Here is a 24,483-nt window from a genome sequence, read left to right as displayed (position 1 = left end):
GAAGGATGTTGAAGGGGTTTTGATACTAGTCTGCACCCCCTGGGTTGAAGTTGATTGTGATCTAGATTACTTAAGGTGCTTTATTTCTCCATTATCTAAACAGGGATACCCAACGCACATATTTATTGTGAGAATAAATACTAGTGTTTTATACATTATAAAATCTAAGCTAGAGGTATATGTTTCTTAGATAACTTCAAGTGAGTTATTGAAATTTTTAAAAGAGAAAAAGCCAGACACTTTTTCTTTTTATAGCTAACATTTACTAATAATTAACATACTGTTTTGTGCCTTTTAAATGGTGTATGAATCCAGAAGTTTTTAATTAATGTAATAGATTATTGTAACTTTCTTTTGATAGGTAATGAACATTGCTGTGTTTTTATCCTGCTTTGCCAACAGAGGATAATGATGTTTGTGTTCTTTAATAAGCTCCAAAATTTTCATTAGGCTAAACTAATGGTCTCTTTTTCTTTTTTCTCCTTCTCTCCTCTTTCCTCTCTCCTCTCTTCTCTCTCTCTCTCTTTCCCCTCCCTCCCCTCTCTCTCCTCCCCCCTCTCTCCCCTCCTCATTGGTTTGGTTTGGTGCTGAGCATTGGACCCAAGGGCATTCTACCACTGAGCTACACCCCTAACCCTTTCTATTTTTATTTTAAAACACAGTATTGCTAGATTGCTGAAAATCTCACTAAATATTGAGGCTATCCTCAAACCTGCAATTCCCCTATCTCAGCCTCCCAAGTACAGGGATTGTAGGCATGTGCCACCATGGCTGGTTTAAAAAGTAATTATTATGATGATCAGTAACTTCCTCTGATCTGGGCACTTTACATGCAGTCTTCTTTTTTAATTAGCAAAATTACTTACCACTCTACCACAGATGTCACCTTTGCTAATTGTGAAATTATTAAAATATCCTATACATAGTGAGGTGTTTTTTGTTGGTTTGCTTGCTTTTTGTACCATTTTCAAGAACTTTGATATTCTTGCTTTTTATTTTATGTTTTATTTTTTATTTTTTATGGGTCTGGGGATAGAACCCAGGGGCATTCGACCTCCGAGCTACACCCCCTGCCCTATTTTTTATTCTTTATTTTGAAGCAGGGTCTCACTGAGTTGCAGAGGCCTCACTAAGTTGCTGAGGCTGTCCGCGAACCGCGATCCTCCTGTCTCAGCCTCCCAAATGCTGGGATTACAAGCGTGCGCCACCATGTCCGGCTATTCTTGCTTTTTAAAAACTTGCCTTTTTCTACTTTATTCCAAGTTCTTATTTCTATTTTTAACAAAATGCTTTTGTTGTTAGTTCTGCTAGTTCAAATTTTAAGCTATTCTATTTTATTTGAGCTTCTTCCTACTATTTTGATGAATATTTTTGTTATAGAGTTAATCTCTTTGTTAGATTTTTGTAATATTTAAAATTATTTTTCTATGTTCTAGAACTATTTCTGTCTGGGTATGAACTTGAATTATACAACTTTTATATTCTCTAATCAATACTTGTTTTCTATTGATTTTTTTCAATAAGTTATGAGCATTTTCAACCCATATTTCTGGCCTTCTTGCTTTGAAATCTTGCTGATTTTTTAAAAAATACCCTGTCAAGCTTGTTAAATTGTACAAAGAACTCAGCATAGGGCGATAGTTCCAGACATCTTCCTGAGCCGCCTTATGATTGTTACTCTTAATATAGTGTATAAGTAAGGGGAGCCATCAGCATTTACTTTTAGATCTTCTGCAGAGATGAATAAACATCTCAAAATGCTGATTTAGACAATCTTTTAAAAATGCTATGATGCACTTTGGTATGTGACTGACTCTTGCTTAGTTAAATGTTTTGCAGCATTATAACATAGTTGGATTCAGCTCATCTTTTAAAGCAGTTGTCAGAAAAATATGGGCCAGCATGGTAGAATGTATTAGCTCAATACATTGTCTCCATTTTATTATGAAGCTGCTGAGGAAGCTGTGATATACAGCACTGTCATTACAGATCTATTGTTAGGATGGTTCCACAGTCTTCTTTGCACTGCCATTAATTTATAGCAGTAAACAATATGTAGCCTTCCAACTGCAGCAAAGCAGAATCTTTTAATGAGGTGGATGTTATTACCACAATAAATCAGTGCTTTCGCGTAATGTATAATTCAATGTGTGTATTCCCACTGTAACTTCTCTGAGTAAGCTGATAGTGTATCATTGTCATTGCACAGCTCCACTGGCCTTTTTTTTTTTAACCTTCTTTTATTTGGGGACTTCTTTTTTATATGCTTGCAAATAAATGTGGTATGTCTTGATAGCTGTCCTATAGCAGGCTTCAGAAGCCAACTGTAACAATAGCAGCCAGGATCGATATTGTGGGTTCTACCTGCATGGATCTCAGCATGATGCCATTTTTTTTTCAGACGCAAGTGAAATCAATCCTAATTGGTTTTAACATTATATTCAAGAAACGTGATTCTATAACTATTGATTGGGGGGGGATAGTCATTTGGAAAGTAATAAAAATAGAAGCAGATAAAGTGAATACTTAATATGCTGCAGAACCATACAAAAGGAGCATTGATTCTATTTTTAATTCATATAATTTGTCTTCCAATGATTTTATTTCTTCTTTCCTTCCTTTTGCCTGGCTCAGTCTTTAGGGAAAACAACTAAAATACACTTAAAGGCCTTCCACATTGGTTCTGTAACAAAGGAAGAATTCTTGGAGTCAGTTTCATTCTTACCTGGCATACATTTAGTAGGTCAGATGTAATTTGTTTGTATATGAACTAACAAAACTAATACTTTAAAAGGTGCCATTTTAAATTAGTGTACCATAACACTGATATTAAATAGTAATCAACTAAAGACTTTTAAAAATCTACTTGTAAAGTAAAAAATGGCTTGAAATAATGTTGATTAGAACCAAGTGTTGAAAGAGAATGGTGTCAAGGATAAATAGAAAGCCAGGTCTGGTGGTAAACACTTGTAATCCTAGTACTTTGGAAGTTGGGCCAGGAGGATTTCAGATTGGAGGCCAGTTCAGCGTAATTTAGTGAAACCCTATCTCAATTTTAAAAAAATTAAAAGGGCTAGGGATATAGCTCAGTGGTATAGTGACCCTGGGTTTAATCTCCAGTATCATCTATCTATATTTTTCTCTTTCTCTTTCTCTCTCTCTCTCTCTCTCTCTCTCTCTCTCTCTCTCTCTCTCACACACACACACACACACACACACACACACACACTTGATAGTGTTTGCAAAAATAATTGAGAAAGATAAAATAGCCAAAAATGAATTTAAAATGTTGTTTAAAACCACTTAACATGAAAAACAGTTCAAAAATTGGTCTGAACTCACTTTACTTTTCAGCAGAACATTTCTGAATATATACATTTTAAACCAGTATATATTTTATTTATTTTAGTTCAGGTTTCTCCAGTAAATATTGGAGATATTTTTTCTCTTATAAATGAGCAGTGACTAGCTCATAGAATTTCATGAGATTTATGTCAAAAGACAGTTTCATATTTTCTTAGGAGAAGTCATCATATATATATTTTTTTCAGTGAATTGTTGCCTAGATTTTGAATAAGGAGCAGAAATCTTCTGTAGATCAGAATGTTATTCTGATGAGTTATTTAAAGCAGTGGGTCTTAACGTTCTTTGAGGCCTCGACCCCTTTGGGAAGTGCAAGAATATCGTTGTCCTGAAGAAAAAGCGCATGCAGATTATCACAAAATTTCACCTAGTGATACGTGCTATGAATTCTCTGAATAAAAGCAGCTGTAACTATGATACCAAGTAACATTTATTAAGCTTTTATATCCTGCCCAAGCCAAGCAATATGCGAGGGCTTCATAGGGCAATTCTTTTACTCAAATGCTTTTACCCCAACTCTAAAAGATCATCTTAAAAGTAATATTTAGCACTCAGGCAGGATGTGTAGGCCTTCAGGCACTTATATGCTGTTTCCAAGTGGCCTTGGGCAGGGGTGGGGTCGTCTGACACCCCAGGGCACGCCTGTCTTACCACTCTGCCTAGGTACTTTGGGACATCCTCTGAAAGGGATCATTTTCCAGTGTAAGCACCATCTGTCTACCATTATTTTGATCCTATTTATTTTCTGTAGTCCATGCATACATGTTTTTATTTTCTAATTTTTATTTCATTCATAGTAATAGAAATCTCTAGTTAACATCTTTTTTTTCTCTGCCCCCTTCTCCCCTCTCGTTTTTGGGGGGTGGGAGCAGTACTGTGGATTAAACCTAGAGGTATTCTACAGCTGAACTATATCCCCAGCCCTTGTTCGTTTTAATTTTATTTTGAGATAGGTTCTCTCCATGTTGCCCAGGTTGGCCTTGAGTTTATGATCCTCCTGCCTCAGCCTCCCCGTCACTGGGATTGGATTGCAGGCTTGTGCGGCCCCCAGCCTTACGCCCCCCGTAGTTCCACCTTGATCCCTTCCTCTTAGAGCCTCTTCCTTGCTCTTTCTCTCGCCCTCCCCCCAGTTTAGTTTTCATCCTCCTCAGAGCCCATTAGAGTCAGACCTTCAGACTCAAGATGTGTTGTTGCTTCTAATTAACTAAGTAGGATTCTGTAAACAAACTCCTCACTAGTGTACAGCTCATGTTCAATTCATGTAGACTAAGAACTTGAGTGCAGAAGAAACTAGACTTAGGGAGAAGTGACGGGCTTATTCACCCACTCACTTATCTGTGTGTCTTCAAACCTATTCTGAAAAATAAACTTGTTCGTCCAGGTATCGAGTGCAATACTGTGTCTTAGCTTAAATGGTATGTATTTTAAAGATTTGTTTTCATGCCTTCTAATAGGACATTAGAAGAGGGGGAGATAAAGGATGATTACATTAATGTTTCCGCTTGTGTGTTTCTCTCCATTGGCAGCCAGTAGGAGCTTTGAATCCCAAAAGAGCGGCATTCTTTGCAGAGCGTTTTGAATCATGGGAAGATGATCAAGTTCCAAAATTCCACTATGGTACTCATTACTCAACTGCAAGTTTTGTTCTTGCGTGGCTACTAAGAATAGTAAGTTCAGTGTGAATAATACACCATAACTAAGTAAATTCAATGCTCAAGAATAGGTAACAATTAGAAATCCCCAGCATCTTTTTTTTTTTTTTTGGTGGTAATGGGGGTGGAACCCAGAGGCTTTCTACTTCTGGGCTATACTCCCAGACCTATTTTCTATTTTATTTGGAAACAGGGTCTCACTAAGTTGCTGAGAGCCTCACTAAGTAGCTGAGGCTGGCTTCGAACCTGTGCGATCCTCCTGTCTCAGCCTCCCAAGCGCAGGGATTACAAGCGTGCACCACCATGCCTGGCTACCAGCATCTTTTTGAATGTTAAAAATCTTTTTGAAAGATTGAGGTTCTAATTTTAAGTATATTTGTATCATTTAGTATTTATTTTATAACATGTTACTGTATAATTGCCTTTAAAATGTTTCATTTAATCTGGGCATGGTAGTGTACACCTGTAATTCCAGTATTTGGGAGGCAGCCGAGTCAGGAGATTACAAATTCTAGGCCAGTGACTGCAATGTAGCAAGACCCTGTTTTAAAATTTAAAAGGCTGGGGGTACAGCTCAGTGGCAGAGCAACCCTGGGTTCTATCCCCAAGACCACAAAAAATAAAAAAAGAAAGGAAGGAAAAAATTTTCACTTAGAATTGTATGAAATTTTTCCTTAAGTTTGCCTCTATACTGGGCAGGGTGGTACATGCCTATAATCCCAATACTTGCAGGTTTGAGGCCAGCCTCAGCAACTTAGCAAAACCCTGTTTCAAACAACAACAACAACAACAACAACAACAACAACAACAACAACAACAACACAAACCATAGGGCTAGTGGTGTAGCTCAGGGATAGGATGCCCCTGGGTTCAATCCCCAGTACCACAAAATGAATGAATTAAATAAAAGCCTCTTCAAATGGTTAGATTAGTGTAGGTTCTTTTCAATTGTACTTTCTTAAAATAAAAACTAAATAAAGTTTCACTAACACATACACATATTTATATATTTTGGAAGCCTCAATTGGTCCAAATGAAATAAGGTATATTTATAGGTAAGCAACAGTGCTGCATATTGATAGTGTATTGGTTAAATAAGAAATGTTTCTAGAAAATTGAAAGGTGATTCATCTACTAAAAAGTAATTTCTTTGGGAAAGCATTAGCAGCACATCATTAATTAAAGCTTGTTAGAAGGGTACAGGCAGACATAAATCCTAGAAGTAATTTATAGTGCTTAGCTAATTTCAGGCAATTATCCACTAATATGTGTTTAAGTGTTCTTTAACGAAGAGGAGCATTTTAAATTTTTAAAACATTTTTCTTTTCTTAATCATAAATTAAATGCTGAATAATAACAATAGAAAAAATACATATTGGACTATTTCTCTGTACTGTGAAGAAAATGCATCTAATTTATGCCTGAATGTTATTAGTAAACTAGTCTTGGCACAGAAAAAAGCCTGAATAAAATTTGCAAATACCAAAGTTTTGAAATACTTAAAATATTCTTTTTCTTCTTCTTTTTTTTTTTTTTTTCCAGTACTGGGAATGGAACCCAGGGGCATTGTACCTCCAAGCTATACCTCCAGCCCTATTTTTTTGGTCGTTTTATTTTTGGAAACAGGGTCTTGCTGAGTTGCAAAGAGCCTCACTAAGTAGCTGAGGCTGTCTGGGAACTGCCATCCTCCAGTCTCCACCTCCCAAATGCTGGAATAAGAGTTTGAGCCATCACGCCTGGCTTAAAAATATTTCTTTTGAAACAACTACTTAAAAATACTAATATAGTAATTTAGTTATTATTACCATTTGATACTTAGTATATATTACTAGCCAGGGCCCGTTAGTAATTAAGCTCTTTAGGTGTAAAGATTTATATAAAGGAAAAAGCACATTTTTGCATGTTTATGCATGAGGAATGATGTAGATTTTCTTAATGGCTTTTTATTTTTTAGGAACCCTTTACTACTTATTTCCTAAATTTGCAAGGAGGGAAGTTTGATCATGCGGATAGAACTTTCTCATCGGTTTCCAGAGCATGGCGCAACAGTCAGCGGGATACGTCTGATATTAAGGTATGTAAATATTTCATCCTGCAGTTGATATTGCCATTGTGTTTCTCGTTCAGTGAATGCTCAAAATCTCTCCTCCAGAGCCCTCTTGACTGAAAATAAGTAAATCCTCAGTAGGTGAGGACTGGATAAATGGTCAAGAACCACTGTACAGAATTTTTCTCTCCATTTTTTCTTCTGTGTCTGTCCCTACCTACCTGTCTGTATATCCTGAATATTTTTCTCTTTCCTGCCTCTATTCGTTAGAAGGTTTTTTCTCTCCTCCTTGGAATCTTTTTGTTGGGGGAAAAAAATACCAAAGTGTGACTGTAAGGGCATGTTTTAAAGCAGCATGCTCATTGGAATTCCAAACTCAATGAGTACGTATCTACAGGCAGAAAAATATTGTGAGAAATATCTCAGGCATATGTATTCAGATATCTCTTTTCTCTATTGGTTTTTATTAACACATGTCAATTTTATATATTAATGTGTGATATTTCTTCTGTACATGTATAGAGCATTCTCTGATCAAACCCATCCGCCCATTTTCTGCCCTCCCACCCTTCCCAGTCTTTAGTAATCACTATTCTACTTTCAGGTTGATTTTTTTTTTAAGGTTCTACATATGAGAAAGAATATGCCTGCTTATCTTTCTTTGTCTAGCTTAATTTTACCTAGCATAATGTTCTCCAGCTCAGCCATTTTGTTGCGGATGACAGGATTTCGCCCTTCTTTATGGCTTAATAAAACTCCATGCGCATATATGCCATATTCTGTATGCCCATTCACTTGTTGACAGACACCTAGACCAAGTCCACATCTTAGCAGTTCAAAATAGCATCACATCCGGGTGTGGTGGCGCACACTTGTAATCCCCGCGCTTGGGAGGTGGAGACGGGAGGATCACGCAGGTTCGAAGCCAGCTGTGCTGGCTTAAGAGACCCTGCTTCCAAATAAAAATATAAAAAATAGGTCTGGGAGTGTAGCCCGGAGGTAGAAGGGTTTCCAGGAACCCCAGTACCACCAAAAAAAAAAAAAAAAATAGCATCACAATGACTGTGGGCCTGTAGATATCTCCTTGGTATTCCAATGTCATTTCCTTTGGATATATACCCAGGAATGGGATAGCTGGATCATGTAGCTCTATTTTAGACTTTATGAAGAGCCCCAGTACCGTTCTTCATAGTAGATGTGATCACTTACATTTCTACCAGCAGCATATTGCACATTTTCACCAGCATTCTGGTTTATAGTAGCCATTCTAACAGGGGTGAGATGGTATCTTATTGTCGCGTCCCTCGACCAGCGATTAAGACACGACACGAAGCTCTTCTTGCAAGCCGTTTATTCAGGATACTAGTAATGGCGGAATGGCGAAGATCTGCCTTGTGCAGGGCATTATAAACATTAACTCTCCCAATCATTTCTTGCCACATCTCACTCACTCACTGGCTCACGCTCGTCAGGTCACCACCACGTCATGTGTTACGCAACCCTAGCCTCCAAATATGGAGTTGCTTCCTGCACAGCCATGTGCCTAATCAAGCTTAGAGGCAGGAAGCTGGCGCCATCTTTCAATGGCGGCTCACCACATCTTATTATCGTGTTGGTTTGCATTTCTTTGATGGCTACTGATATAGAGCACTTTTTACACACTTATTGGCCATTCTTATTTCTCCGTTTGAGAAGTGTGTATTCATTACCCATTTTATTTGGGTTACTCATACTTATTTCTAAGTTTTTGAGTCATTTATTCTGAATATTAACTATTAGACGAAAAGCTAGCAAATACTTTTCTCCTATATTGTAAGTTATTTCTTCACTCTGTTGATTAAAATTTTATTTGCTGTGCAGAAGCTTTTTAGTTTGATGTAATCACATTTGTCAATTTTTGCATTTGTTACTGTGCTTTTGGGGTCCTATCTAGAAAATTAATGCCTGTACCAGTGCCATGAAGTATTTTCCCCTAATATTTTTAACAATATATCAAAGCTGGGCGTGGTAGCACACACCTGTAATCCCTTAGGAGGCTGAAACAAGGATCTAGTTTGGAGGACAGCTTCAGCAATGTAGCATGACACTCTTTCAAAATTAAGGAATAAAAAAGGGCTTGGAGGTAGAATTAGTACTGGATTTTATCCCCAGTACTGAGGAGAAGGAGGAGGAGGAGAAGGAGGAGGAGGAGGAGGAGGAGGAGGAGGAGGAGGAGGAGATGATGATTGTGACAAATCTTCACATTTATAGCCAGATGATTTTGGATAATGATGCCAAAAACTTATACTGGAGGAAAAACAGCCTTTTCAACAAATGGTGTTGGGAAAACTGGTTATCAATATGTAGAAGAGTGAAATTAGACCCCTGTCTCTCACTCTGCACAAAAGTCAAATCAAGCTGGATTAGTGACCTAGAAATTAAACCAGAAACTTTGCGATTACTAGAAGAGGGCATATGTCCAGTTCCCCAACATAGTCACTGGTAGAAACTTTCTCAATAAGACCTCTAAAGCTCAGGAAATAAAGTTGAGGCCCAGTACATGCGTGCCGTCAAATTAAAAAGCTTCTATGCAGCATAAGATACAATCAAGAGTTTGAAGAGAGAGAATCTACAGAATTAAAGAAAATTTTGCCAGCTACTCCTCTGATCTAGAACATATAAAGAATTTTTAAAAAACTGAACACAAAAGACATAACCTAATCAAGAAATGGGCTATTAAACTGAACCAATATTCCTCAAATGAAGAAATACAGATGGCCAATAAATATATGAAAAATGTTCATCTTCATTAGCAATCAGAGAAATATAAATCAAAACTAGCCTGAGATTCTGTCTAACTTCCATTAGAATGGTAATCATCAAGAATACAAAGAATAGATGGGAATGGTGGTGCACGCCAGTAATCCCAGCATTTGGGAGGCCGAGACAGGAGGATCGTGGTTCTCAGGCAGCCTCAGCTACTTAGTGAGGCCCTTTGCAACTCAGTGAGACCCTGTTTCAAAATAAAAAATAAAATAGAGCTGGAGTGTATCTCAGAGACAGAATGCCCCTGGGTTCAATCCCCTCCCCCAGAAAAAGAATACAGAGAATAATAAATACTGGCAACAATACAGGGAAATAGGGACTCATTCACTATTGGTGGGAGCATTAGTACAACTGCTATGGAGGTTAGAATGGAGGTTCTTCAGAAGTCTAGGAATAGAACCACCACATGACCCAGCTGTACCACTCCTCAGTATCTTGCCAAAAATTAAAATCAGAATACTACAGTGATACATGGATACACCTGTGTATAGCAGCACAGTTCACAATAGCCAAATTCTGGAATCAGAGTAGGTATCTATCGACAGATGATGGATAAAGAAAATGTGGTATATACACACAGTGGAATAAAGAAGAACAAAATTATGTCATTTGCAGGAAAATGGATGGAACTAGAGGATATTATACTGTGGGATCAGTCAGTTTCAGAAAGTCAAGGGTTGACTTTTCTCTCATATGTGGAAGCTCGAAAGAAAATAGGAAGCAAAGGAGACTTTAGATGAGTAAAGAGAAAGCTGAGTAGAATAGTGGGAGAGGGTGAGTCGGTGGAAGTCAGGGGTAAAAGATGAGGGAAAGGAAACAGTTCAAATAATGTCAAGACCACACTTGAAGGTATCCCTGCTGGTCTTACTGATGTGTGGGAGGGAGGGATGGGGAGCAGGAAAATTCACCCGGTGACGTGTGCACGCACTTATGCTCCATTTTGAATCTTACTATGATATATAATCATAATGCGCTGACAGAAGTATAAAAAATAAATCCAGATCTGCCACATACTGGTTGGGGCTAACAAGTAGTAAGCCCTCAATACATGTGCCTAGAACCATTACTCTGTTTCCTTTCTACACTAACAATTGAAGTCCCTATCTTGTATTGGTGGTACTGGGGTTCCTGGAAACCCTGCTACCTCTGGGCTACATATTATTTTTATTTGAAAACAGGGTCTCTTAAGCCAGCGAGGCTGACTTTGAACCTGCACAATCATCCTCCTGTCTCCGCCTCCCAAGCTTGGGAATTACAAGCGTGTGCCACCATGCCCAGTCCTATCTTGTATTTTTTTTTTTTAACTACAGGATTAAAAACATGCTTACTTGGAATCTAAGCAACCAGAAAGTCCAAAGAATCTGATGTTTATTTGCAGTTTGTATATATTTTTTATGCCTTCCCTCCTTCTGTCCCTCCCTTCCTTTCTACACTGGGATTGAACTCAGGGTGTTCTACCTCTAAGCAACACCCTCAACCCAATTTTATGTTTTATTTTGAAACAAGGTATCCCTCCTGTTTTCTGAGGCTGGCCTTGAACTTGGACTTTTCCTTTCTCAGCTTCCTAAATATGGAGGTTACAGGTGTTCACTGCCAAGCCAGGCTGCAATTCATATATTTCAAACGTTTCTTTTGAGCCAGGCGTGGTGGCACATGCTTATAATCCCAGCGCTTGGGAGGCTGAGACAGGAGGATCGCATAGGTTTGAAGCCAGCCTCAGCTACTTAGTGAAGCTCTCAGGAACTTAGTGAGACCCTGTTTCCAAATAAAGTATAAAAATAGGTCTGGAAGTATAGCCCAGGTAGAAAAAAAAAGCCCCTGGGTTCCACCCTCAGTACCACAAAAACAAACATGTCTTTTTGTTTTTGTTGTTGGTGGTGGTGGTGCTGCTGCTGCTGCTGCTGGGGATTGAGTTAAGCTACTCTCTTCCCCTGGCCAGATTTTATTTCTTGGTTGGAAACAGAGTCTCACTGGTTTCCTGAGAGCCTGGTTTTGAATCTGGGATCCTCCTGTCTCAGCCTCCCAAGTACTGGGATTATAAATGTGTGCCACCATACCTGACATGTCTTGCAGTAGCAAGAATTTATTGAAACAAGCCTCTTAAAAATAGATTTTAGTATTAATAACGATCTCTCATTCCAACTTCTCAATCTTTTCACAATCACAAGTGGAAATTAATGTCCATAATTATGACTTTTGCTCTTGTGTTAATAAATTTTTAGAACATCATTTTAAAATAGTGAATAACTTTCAAAAAATTCACCTCAATTTAGAAACTAAGGTCCAAAATAGATTGCCATTCTTCAGCCTTAGCCTTAAATTATTACGATCACGTTTTGTAGAGCAAATTACAGATTCATAAAACTTGAAATAATTTCACTAGGCAGTCACATTTAAATACTGGGCAAATAGCTATGCTTTTCCTCGGCAGTTCCTTGTTACTGGTTTTATCCCCTTTCTTGGGGCAGTTTCTTTTCAGACACCCTTAATGCCGGTGAGCACAATCTAATAGTTAAGTCCAGTCCCACTGGCTGCAGCTTGAACTCTTCAGATTCTCTCCTGTGGGTGCTGTGGATGTGGCTCTGGGGCCGAGCACTTGCTTGATGCACAAGTCTCTGGTTCCAGTTGAGCCCTGGGGCAAAAACAAAAACTTCTTTCCTTAGAAATCCGTATCAGCCACCGGGTGTGGTGGCGCACGCTTGTAATCCCCGCGCTCGGGAGGCGGAGACAGGAGGATCGCGCAGGTTCGAAGCCAGCCGCGCGCGCTGGCTTAGGAGACCCTGTTTCCAAATATAAAATGTAAAAATAGGTCTGGGAGTGTAGCCCGGAGGTAGAAGGGCTTCCAGGAACCCCAGTACCACCAAAAAAAAAAAAAAAGAAAAGAAAAAAAAGAAAAAAAGAAATACGTATCAGCCAGTGAATGTGTGCATGGATGCCCCCACCATCTTGTACCCCATTATGCATGACCGCAGTGCACCAATAAAAAAATTTTAAAAGTGCTTATCAGGCTTAGAGAGTAGAAGGCGTCACAAATATCACTTTGGCTCATTACTTTGGAATCGAGGCAATAGTAACTGAGTCTAAAGTGGAGATTATAGTCGGGAGTAATGGAGCACACCTGTGTTCTAGTACTTGGGAGGCTGACATGATGTTCGAGGTCAGCCTCTGCAACTTAAAGAACTCATCTGTAATTTAGCAAGACCTTGTTTCAAATTAAAAAGGGGTGAGGTTGTAACTCAGAGGAAGAATGTTCTGGGTTCATTCCCCCATACAAAAAATTAATTAATTAATAAAAATAAAATGGAGATTATTGGAGAACCATGTTTTTTCAAAAGCCCAGAATTTAGTATAATAATTTATTACTAAACCATCACCTACGCTCTGAGCAAAACTAGAGTAAAAAGTTTGGAGGGATCTTGAGATAGCATTTACTTTTTTAAAATTTTTTTTAAAGTTCAATTTATTCACTGTCAGGCCCTTGTGATGTGGTACCATCGATGATACAGCTCTTACAACTGCTGGGGCATCTTAAGGGAAAATAAGGGAAAGAGGACACCTAGAGCCAGTGATGAGCTTTATACTTGATTAGAGTAACTACTTTTTACTGCCCACAATGGGAAGACACTTGTTGGGTTTGAAGCAGCCAATGTCAATCATATATACATATGGGTTTTTTGTTGTTGTTGTTGTTGTTTGTTTGTTTGTTTTTTGCAGTACTGGGAATGGAACCCAGGGTCATTCTATCTCTGAGCTACACTCCCCAGCTCTATTTTTTATTCTTTATTTTATTTTATTTTATTTTTGCAGGTCTGGTGATGGAACCCAGGGGCATTTGATACACCCTCTGCACTATTTTTTTATTCTTTTTTTTTTTTTCTGGTGGTACTGGGGTTCCTGGAAACCCTTCTACCTCCAGGTTACACTCCCAGACCTATTTTTATACTTTTTTATTTGGAAACAGGGTCTCTTAAGCTAGCATGGCTGGCTTCAAACCTGCGTGATCCTCCTGTCTACGCCTCCCAAGCACAAGGATTACAGTGTGCGCCACCATGCCTGGCTATTCTTTATTTTGAAACCAGGTCTCACTAAGTTGCAGAGGGCTTCATTAAGTAGCCGAGGCTGTCCGTGAACCACAATCCTCCCGTCTCAGCCTCCCAAATGCTGGGATTACAAGTGTGCGCCACCACGCCTCCTGTGCCTGTTACCTTGTGGCTTCTCTCTGTTGGCCTTTGTTGGCTCTGTCCTCAGCCACACGGGACCTCCTTGGTTTTCTTGAAGTAACCCACACGCCTTCTCACCTTTAAGGTTGATTAGGCAAAGAGGCTATGGCTGTTTGGATAGCTTTATTTGTTTGTTTGTTTATTTGCAGTACCAGGGGTCGAACCCAGGGGCATTCTACCTCTGAGCTATACCCCCAGCCCTATATTCAAATCTTTACTTTGAAACAGGGTCTCGTGGGGTCTCACTGAGTAGGCTGAGGCTGGCCTTGAACCTGAAATCCTCCTGTCTCATCCTCCCAAGTACTGGGATTACAAGCATGCGCCACCACACCACGCTTGTGAATAGCTTTAGACATACTTAGCAGGTGACTGGTAGGTAGACTGTGGTGATTGATTATAGAGATTCAAGATTAAATTTGACTTGGGCTTTGTGTAGAGAACCCTGAAGAAAGCGCATTTTTGTTAGGGCACATATCTTAGAGGATGTAAGGGATTCAGCAAACCTCCCAAATTTATGCCGCTGCCTATACATTTCTTCTGATATCTGACTCCCTTCTCAACATTTCTTTTTAAATACATAAGATGTGTCATAAATTTAACATGTGCCTTATCTCTGTTCCTTCCACCTTCTCTGCAAACAGGCTTCTCCCTCTTAGTAAATGTTTTTCCATTTGGGACTGTAAATGGAAGTCTTTACAGTATAAAAGCCTGTGCAACCCACCCCTGCTGCAGGGCCGTTACCTGCGACCTCTCTGTGGCTGGCTCTATCCTCAGCAACAGGACCTCCATGGTGCTTTTAAGCCCCCCCCCCCCGTGCCTTTTTCCTCGTGCGTCTTTGCTTTTACATTGCTTTCATCTGAGAAGTGTTTTCCAGATATCCTTCTTCAGTCATTCTCCACTCTCGTCAGCTCTCAGCACACATGTCCCCCTCTTGCGCGGCCTGGCGTGGCAGCACCCACCTGTAATCCCAGCAACTCAGGAGGCTGAGGCAGGATGACTGCAAATTGGAGGCCAGCCTAGGCAACTTAGTGAGGCTCGCTTTCAAAGTAGAGAATAAAAAGGGCTGGGTGATAGAGTGCTTTTGAGCTCAGTCCTCATAAGAGCAAGAAAGAAAGAAAAAAGAAGAAAAACGAATTCCCCTTCTCAGTACGGCTTTCTCTGTCTTTCCCATTTAGAATGGCGCTCCTCACCCCTGCACTTTTACTTCCGACCTCATTTTTCTTCTTGTCACTCACCATCAGACATACATGTATTAGACTTACTGATTTATTTATTATATTTTATCTTGCTGAAATGTGAGCTCGATGAGAGGATGAGTTCGGGACTGTTTTCCTTGTTGGTCTCTCCCTAGAGCTTAGAGTAGTGCTTGGAACATAGTAGGCTTTGCATTAATTATTTATTAAATTAATGATTTGATGAAACGAGGGAGTGTATTCTGGACAAGGGAAAGGATGTGAACCAAGTTCTGAGAAAATGCTAGGCTCATTGGGAGGGCTTATTGGTCTTACGTCCTTGTGGTGTAGGAAACTTTGAAAAAGGAAGACACTGGAAGGCAGTTGGGTCTAAGATGAAGACCTTCTGTAATTGTTTAAAGGTATTTGGCTTAATTCTACAGGCCAGTTCAGCAAAAATTTTCAGTAAACAGCTAGATAATAAATATGACTTTGTAATTAATCCATGCAGTTTCACAGATCCTCAGCTCTACCACCGAAGCCCCAAAGCATCTATAAACTACATGTAAGCGCAGCAGTGTGACGGAAGCAGTGTCAAGTCATATGTGGCCTGTCGGCTGTGCCTTGCCATACCCTGCTATCCAGAAGGGTATTAAGTTTTAAGTAAGAGTAAGAGTATACTGTAATACTTTCTGTTACAAAAGAAAGTGCTTTGGGGAAAACTGGAGTAGATATAAGGGAGAGCGGATGAAATCTGGAGGTAGGGATCTGGAGGTTGTTTGAGTTAGTTGCAAGGAAAGGCAGTAAGCCCTCAACTAGTTCAGAAGATAAGAAGACAGATTCAAGAGATAAGTCTCAGGCTCCAGGATTTGGCATTTGGTTTTCTTTAGAGACCTGAAGACACAAAGATTTAATAGGAGTAAGTGAAAGATCCTGTGAAAGACAGAATGTGAGGAGAAATAGGAGAGGAATAGCTCTCCCAGTAAAATCAAGTGAACATGCGCCCCACTAATAATACCTTATTGGGGAGGAGGGGTTGGTTAGCCCGCAAGAGAATGGTAGCTGCAAGTCATATGCTAACCAAGAGTCATTAGTGATCCAATTTCTAAAGTTTTACAATTAACACAGAGTGACTTCTTACTCTGAGAGCTTTAAAAACATCCATGTGGACATCACATGAGTGGTTATATCTTAGATAATCCATTTAAAGTCTATTTTTATAATTATGTGTTATTAGCATTGAATATAAAATTTATATTGCTATGAAATTAGTAGGGCAGTAAATCGATTTCATATAGTTACATAAATACAGTACAATTAAGTCCTAAGCCATTACATGAATTAATTTCAGCTGTAAACGTTAGCCCTTAAGAGATTTAGTTCTACATATGGATACTAAATAATAATCAAAATGGAAGTAATCATAGAATAGTTTTATTTGTGTCTTGTGAGATTTGTAAAACACAAGACCTTTGACTTGCCCTCTACTACCTCTGAGATCCCAGGGGTCTGCAATCTGAAGATAAATTAGGTTCCATTTTCCCCCTAGCAGCACATCTCTTACCATGTTAATACATTCCATGGATGCTGATAGCATCAGTGGTAGGCCCATTTATAAGAAAGTGTTTAGCCATACTTAATAGAATAAATTTCTGGAGATAAATTTCTTAATGAATCTTTTTCAAAGTCTAGACTTTGATTATGTTGCAACTTTCATCAGTTCTTCCTATTTTCAGACATTTTTAATAACTTAGAATAAATGCTAAGAGACAGTAAAATCTGTGCAGGCCTTGTTCATGCCCCATTTGTACATTTTGCTCTGTGCCCTTCCTCCCTGCCCTTTTTCCTCCCTCATGCTCCCTCCCGTTTGCTCTCTTTTTCTCTCTTAATTTGTTGCCATCCTTTCTTTTTCTACTGGTCTCTTCTTTCATATTCACGCCATATAAGTGAGCTCAATATGTCTCACTTCTTTCTCAGTAGTGTAAAATATTCACCCTCATATCTGTTATCTGTTCATCATCCATCTTGTACATAACTTGCAGATTTATTCATTTATCCACATCTCTAGCTCTTTTCTTCTTCATACATCAGTAGGTTAAATGATAAACCCATGCGCGCGCGCGCGCGCGCACACACACACACACACACACACACACACACACACACACACCCCTTGTTCCAGAAAGGATTTCAGGTGGGGTTGTACCTGTGCCTCCTATTAATTCTCATTGTCTCTTTTGAATTGGAGCCTAGAAGAGCAGAAGGCCCAGTGAAGATGTTGGTCCCAGTATGGAAGTGAAAGATGTGTTGAAATCAGGGGAGAACTATAAACTATTGAGGGTATTTATCATAAAATGAGACACGTTAAGCCCTGCTGTCACTGCTAATAAAAATAATTAATTTGTCTTAAATGTGATGGTGATTTAGTAGGAATTATGTCTCAAATATTTTTGTGGGCATATTTGTTTTTATAAGTAAATTTTGTTAACTATTCTTAGAATTATGTTGGGATTTTATAATGGCATAATTCAGTGAACAACCTCTTGGTTTAAGAATTTGTCAAGTTTGTAATTCAGAGATCATATTAATAATAATAACAACAACAGTATTATACATGTATAGAGAATTTTTGCATTATCTCGCATGAGCTTCACAACAGTTCTGTGTTTTAGAAAAGACAATTGAGGTGAGTAGAGGGTCACAAAAATTAAATTACAGGCATGTCACAGTAAATTGAGTAAACTAGACTCAAACCCAATTATTCTTTCTACTCTATCAGATTGTGAAACACATTATCTATTATCTATTTGTTTGTAATCAATGATTTTTCTTTATTTTAATGCATTTAAAATAACAATTTTATAATATCTAATGTCACAGAATGTTTATTGGGTCTGTCTAAGAAGATTACAGATTATTTTTCTTCAATTTAAAACTTATGTTTTTCTTTTATTGAGAAAATAGAATATTATCTATTCTATAAGGAGAACTTATTTACTAAGTAAGGTAAAACTAAGTATAAACATCAATTTGAAAACTTTTAGATATGTACTTCATTTATAATGATGAGTATAAATGCAATCAATGTATTTGACTCTGTTTTTAAAAACTTTTTGATATTTACAGGACACCAAAATAAAAAGTTCCAAGTTAAAGTATATCAGGACATGCACATTATTTTTCAAAGCATGTTATTCATCCATGCTCATTAAGAGAGATTCTTTGGAATAGCTTTCTTTTATAAAATGTGTCATTGTCTTCAGCAGTGAAAGTCTACGATTTTCCTTCTATGTCTTTTAAACATCAGTGTCCCCAGAATAGTCACCTTAAGTTAGTTTTACATTTATGTTTGAATTGTTAGGACTTCTATTTTGGTATGAAGAAAATAACCCTTGACTTTCGCTCTGAAGTAGCATCTCTAGTTTTATCTTGGTTTTGATTATCTTATTTCTTTAGCTCAATAGATAGTATTCGACATGCTTTCCCAGATATTTTGAAGTGATGTAAAACCGTGCCTAGAACTGGTGACTAATAAAGGGAGAGTCGTACAGCCTGGCCGCAATGTCCAATCATATCAGTTTTCTTAATGAAGAAAACTAAAGCATATGTGTGGTCACAACCAATCCTTGTCATTATGCCATGAAAGCCTTGGGCTTTGTGATCAAAGCAATGGGCTTATCCTCAACTTGGTGTAACCTCTGCTTGAACCTTTCAGATTTTTATTTTAGGAGATGATACACTGTATTTTGACTGTGTCACCTGCCCCTAATACCCATCTGCCTAATCAACCTGTAACAGATTAAAATTATTGTCAGCAAGACAGAAGAAAAATGATAACTGTGCATATATCTGTCTTCTGCCAGTGTTGTTTACTTATCATTTTCTACTGATGACTTAAAATATTGCTGAACATGTGTTTTTTTTTATCCAGAGCTGAGTGTTCTTTTCTGATGAATATAAAACATACTTCACTTTGTAAAGGTGCATTAAAAGTATTAGAAAGACATAATCTTTGACTCTGTTACTAAATTTCATCTGTCAAAGAAGGAATATTGGTATTATATTAAGGCATGGTTCTTAGATGCTTTTAGGATTAAAATGGGATTCCATTGAATAACTTGAAAATTTTTGCCATCTACAATAAAATTTGGGCTATGTATATTTTTATTCTTTCTTTTGCTAGATATTTTTGTATCTCAGTTGAGTTCAACATGTTATTGCATATTAAAGGGGGATTCAGCTCCTATCAGTGGATTTATTTATACATATTTCCTCATGAGATTTCATTATGTCTTAGCTATATGCTCCCTCCCTTATTAATTATGCTTATTTGATGATTTCCTTTACATTGTATGTAGAATTTTTATATCACTTCATTGTTAATTTCTTAGAAATGTTTGTACTATTTTAAATTTGTTCTCACTCTTAAAGTTCCCTATGGGAACACTTTTTTATTTATGGAAAAAGAAGCTCAGATTTTGTAGCCAGGCATTTAAGGCTTTCCACACTTTGACCTTACCTACTCCTCCAATTTTATCTTCCAGATGTGCCTATAATCTTCTCTAAAACAATTAAATAGTTCCTTCCTCGTTGATCGCTAGAAAGAAACAGTATACACAGTTCCATCTCTGTTCCTTCCCAAACTTTTTGCCTTCTCAAGAATGTTCTTGCCTTTTTTTTTTTTTGCTTATTTATCTTTGAGATTCCATACTGTTTTTTGATTATTCATTCAAAAGAATTTTACTCAGTGCCTAATCTGTGTCACACACCATGGATGGGCTTGAGGGTGTAATGGGGGAAAAACCACATCAAGTCAGCTGGGCATGGTAGAGCATGCTTGTAATCCCAACATTTGGGAGGCTGAGGCAGGAAGATCATAGTTTGAGGCCAGCCTCAGCTACTACTTAGTGATGCCCTCTGCAACTCAGTGAGATCCTGTTTCAAAATAAAGAATAAAAAATAGGTATGTAGCTCAAAGGTAGAATGCTCCTGGGTTTCATCCCCAGTACCACAGAAAAAGGGAAAAGAAAAAAAAAGGCCCTAAGTCTCATGGAGCCTTTCAGCTTAGAGGAGATACAGACAGTTACAGAACAGATTGATGAGTTCTTTATTAGGGAAATGCTGTGTATTATGTTCTTTTCCCTACATTTTCTCTGACTACCCCAACTTTTTTTTTTGGGGGGGGGTTCCTGGAAGCCCTTCTACCTCCCGGCTACACTCCCAGACCTATTTTATACTTCTTTTTATTTGGAAACAGGGTCTCTTAAGCCAGCACGGCTGGCTTCGAACCTGCACGATCCTCCTGTCTCTGCCTCCCAAGCGCAGGGATTACAAGTGTGCGCCACCACGCCCGGCCTGCCCCAACTTTAAGACATCATTTTTTCTTGTCAATTCCAAGTGCTATTTGTTTCAACAACCTATTTTTTCTTGATAATGTACGCTTTCACTCTTAACCACTAAAATAGACCTTTTCTTCCAAGGAACAAAATACTCCAGTTTCTGCATCTTAAACCCTAGCATAATTGTCTGCAAAGAGTAAGAACATGACAATTGGGGTTGGAAATGATGGTTACATCACCTTTCAGATCTACCTGAGACTTCAGTATACAATTAAAAGAAATTGTAATAAATTATATTTGCTAATAAATGGTAACTATTAAATTCTATTTGTATTTCTGCCATACTATATTATTCCTACCATTTTGTTTTCTAGAAATATCTTATTAGTTTTTGTGTTGGTAACTTTTCATCATTATTGAAATTGATATAATAACATTATAACCACCGATTCAAGTGTACAAGATACATCCCAGTTTGAATTCATCCTTCACTTGTATTAAGCTGGTAGAAAATTTATCCATTGTTATTAGATTAGCAGGATAAGAACCTCCTTTTCCTAAGGTTTGAATGAGAATCCAACCTCATGCAATGCTTAGAAAATTAATCCTCACATCTTCAGTCCATTCTGCTTACTAGTCACATCCACGTTGTCTGGTTTGGGGGTCTATCGAAGGCAGGCATTTCTGCCAATTTTGCCAACTGTGCTGATGTCTCAGATTCTGGTGCCAGGTGACTGGCAATGCCATTCTGATTTCTAGAATTGATTTCTATGAAGGACACTTTTTAAAATATAATTTTACTAATTAACATATATCTTGATGTATAGTAGAAATAACTTATCTTCCAAATTGTAATACTCAGTAGAAGCTAGCACCTAAAATGTAGCCATTGTAATTGCTTTGAATCTATGAGAAAGACTGCATGTGGGAGTGAGTGAGTATTATTGAAATTAAAGGAAAATAATGAAATCAAATGCTGTTTTTAATTTTGAATAAACATAGAAGAAATGTTTCTTACTGTTTTTTATAGGATAAGACCTGAGTAGTAATCAATCTATCTATCTATCCTTCCTTCCTTCCTTCCTTCCTTCCTTCCTTCCTTCCTTCCTTCCTTCCTTCTGTACTGGGGACTTAACCCAGGGACATTCTATCTGAGCTAAACCCCCAGTCCTATCTTTCTTTCTTTCTTTCTTTCTTTCTTTCTTTCTTTCTTTCTTTCTTTCTTTCTTTCTTTGTGTGTGGTACTGGGGTTCCTGGAAACCCTTCTACCTCTGGGCTACACTCCCAGACCTATTTTTTATATTTTTATTTGGAAACAGGGTCTCTTAAGCCAGCGAGGCTGACTTAACCAGTGTGATCCTCCTGTCTCTGCCTCCCAAGCGCAGGGATTGCAAGTGTACGCCACCACGCATGGCCCTATTTTTTATTCTTCCATGGCCCTATTTTTTATTCTTTATTTTTGAAACAGTCTCACTGAGTTGCAGGAGGCCTGGCTGAGAACCTATGATCCTCCTGTCTCAGCCTCCCGAGTACTGGGATTACAAGTTTCGCACCACTGCACCCAGATGTAATATTTCTCTTTAATATCATGAGTATGTTGGAGGAAAAATAAGGCATTTTGGTAATATCCTTTAAACTTGGAATTTATTGACTGCATACTTTATCAAATTAACAGTAGAAAGTTATAAAGTCTCTTCTTACTGGGGTAAATAATTGTTACAGCAGATTTATTTATTTATTTATTTAGGTACAGGGGATTGAATGTAGAGGCACTCTGCCTCTGAGCTATACCCATATACCTCCAGCCCTTTTTTATTTTTAATAGGGTCTCACTAGGTTCCTGACAAGCTTGCTGTGTTTCTGGGGCTAGCCTTGAACTTGCAATCCTCCTGTCTCAGCCTCCCAAGTATTGAGATTACAGACATGTACCACTATGTTTGGCTTGTAAGTATTTTTGTGTATGTGTTGTAGTACAGGGGATTGAACCCGGGGGCATTCTACCTCTGAACTAAAGCCTCAGACCTTTTTATTTTTTAAACAAGATCTAAACGATTGCATTTTGGGCATGAACTTATGATCTTTCTGCCTCAGCCTTACAAATACTGGGATTATATGTATGCACCAGGGTGCCTGGCTATAAAATATTTTTAACATTCTTTTTTGTATTCATTGCATTCATATAATAATTACTATACATACCCTATAAGTAAGATACATATTTTAAGGAAATCCAGTTATTTTCCTTATTATGAAAAAACAAAGTTTATGTTTAGTTTTTTTTGTTGTTGTTTTTAAAGTCACTTGGAAAATATGTTAAAAACTCATATTTAAGGATCCAGTTGTGGTGGTATACGCCTGTGATCCTAGTGCTTGGGAGGCTGAGACAGGAGGATCACAAGTTGAAGGTCAACTTCAGCAATTTTGTAAAGCTCTCAACAATTTAGTGAGACCTTGTTTCAAAATAAAAAATAAATAGGGCTGGCGGTATAGTTTAAAGGTAAGGATAACCATGGATTCAATCCCCAGTACTACACACACACACACACACACACACACACACACCAAAAAAAATTATTCAAATATTTATCACTATATGTACTATACAGGTAGAGCCCAAATTTATTTGATGATTACAGATACAGGCTTTAGAATTTGAAAAGTCTTCATCCATCTTCCAAATTTATAATATGTTAGCTATGTAATCTTGAGTAAGTTACTTGACATTTTGTGTGTGTGTGTGTGTGTGTGTGTGTGTGTGTGTGTGTGTGTGTTACTGGGAGTGGAGCCCAAGGGTTTTTCTACCTCTGATCTATACTCCCAGACCTATTTTATACTTTATTTGGAAACAGGGTCTCACTAAGTAGCTGAGGCTGGCTTCAAACTTTTGCAATCCTCCTGTCTCAGCCTTCCAAGGGCGGGGATTAGAGCATGTGCCACCACACCCGGCTGTTAACATTTTGGAGCCTTGGTTCATTCTTAAGATGAAAATGTACCTTACCCTGCAGAGTTGTGAGAAGTAAATATAAAAAGTTTTTTAAGTGTATGCCTCTACCATCTTGTACTCCATTAAGATGTATGACTACAATGCACCAATAACAAAATAAAAAATATAAAGCAATTTAAAAATAAGTATTCTAAGAGCCAGGCATGGTGGCGCACACTTGTAATCCCAGTACTTGAGAGGCTGAGACCAAAGGATTCGGGTTTGCAAACAGCCTCAGCTACTTAGTGAGGCCTTTCACAACTCAGTGAGACCCTGCTTCAAAAATAAAAAGACCAAAAATATAGGGCTGTGGGTATAGCTCGGAGGTAGAATGCCCCTGGATTCCATTCCTCATATTGCAACAAAACAAAACAAAAATTTTTTTAAAGTGTACTAAGAGTTTAGGTTAGCCACTGGGCTCATACTACACAAGGAAAGTTGATTATGGCCTTTCCCACATAAAATAACACACATTTGCTTTTTTTTCCTTTTGGCCAATTAGACTTATAGGCATTGTTTTTGCAGAAGAGGATCTCGTAAGTTTTTACTTGGGTACTCTCTAGTTTCAATTGTGGCTAAATTTTTACCAAGCTTCTTTCTTTTATTTATTCTTTTAGTTTAAATGTTTTTTTTAAGTCTAATGATCAGGTGATTGTCAGACCCTTGGAGAGCAAACTCGTTTCTACCTCTACTAGTTAATTATTGTGATTATCAAGAAAAGATGTACACCTCAGAGTCAAGCAACAATTCACATGGATGATGGAAGTGATAATAGCTTAATTCTTGCTGGATCTTTTTTCTCTGCTCTGGCAAGTTCATACTGACCTTGTCCAAAATCTGATGACCTCCCTATTTTGTTCAACTCTGTGGAGAGCCAGGCCTGCCGTAGCGGGCCCTGAGGG

At 38.1% G+C, this 24,483-nt stretch overlaps 1 protein-coding gene across 3 annotated transcripts in view; it reads left to right on the top strand.

Moving 5' to 3' along the window:
- LRBA (LPS responsive beige-like anchor protein) overlaps positions 1-24,483 on the top strand; it is a gene marked incomplete at both ends in the record, with an annotated part of 652,640 nt that overhangs the window by 483,178 nt on the left and 144,979 nt on the right. For all 3 annotated transcript variants that reach the window (XM_080697476.1, XM_080697475.1, XM_080697477.1), the window contains 2 exons: positions 4,890-5,030; positions 6,970-7,089. In XM_080697476.1, coding sequence (XP_080553602.1) covers positions 4,890-5,030; positions 6,970-7,089 — 261 coding nt within the window. The remainder of the gene's footprint in view (positions 1-4,889; positions 5,031-6,969; positions 7,090-24,483) is intronic.

This window comes from Muscardinus avellanarius, assembly GCF_963383645.1.
Source record: "Muscardinus avellanarius genome assembly, chromosome: 6".
NCBI classification, from domain to species: Eukaryota; Metazoa; Chordata; class Mammalia; order Rodentia; family Gliridae; genus Muscardinus; species Muscardinus avellanarius.
This window is presented reverse-complemented; position numbering and strand designations above follow the sequence as displayed.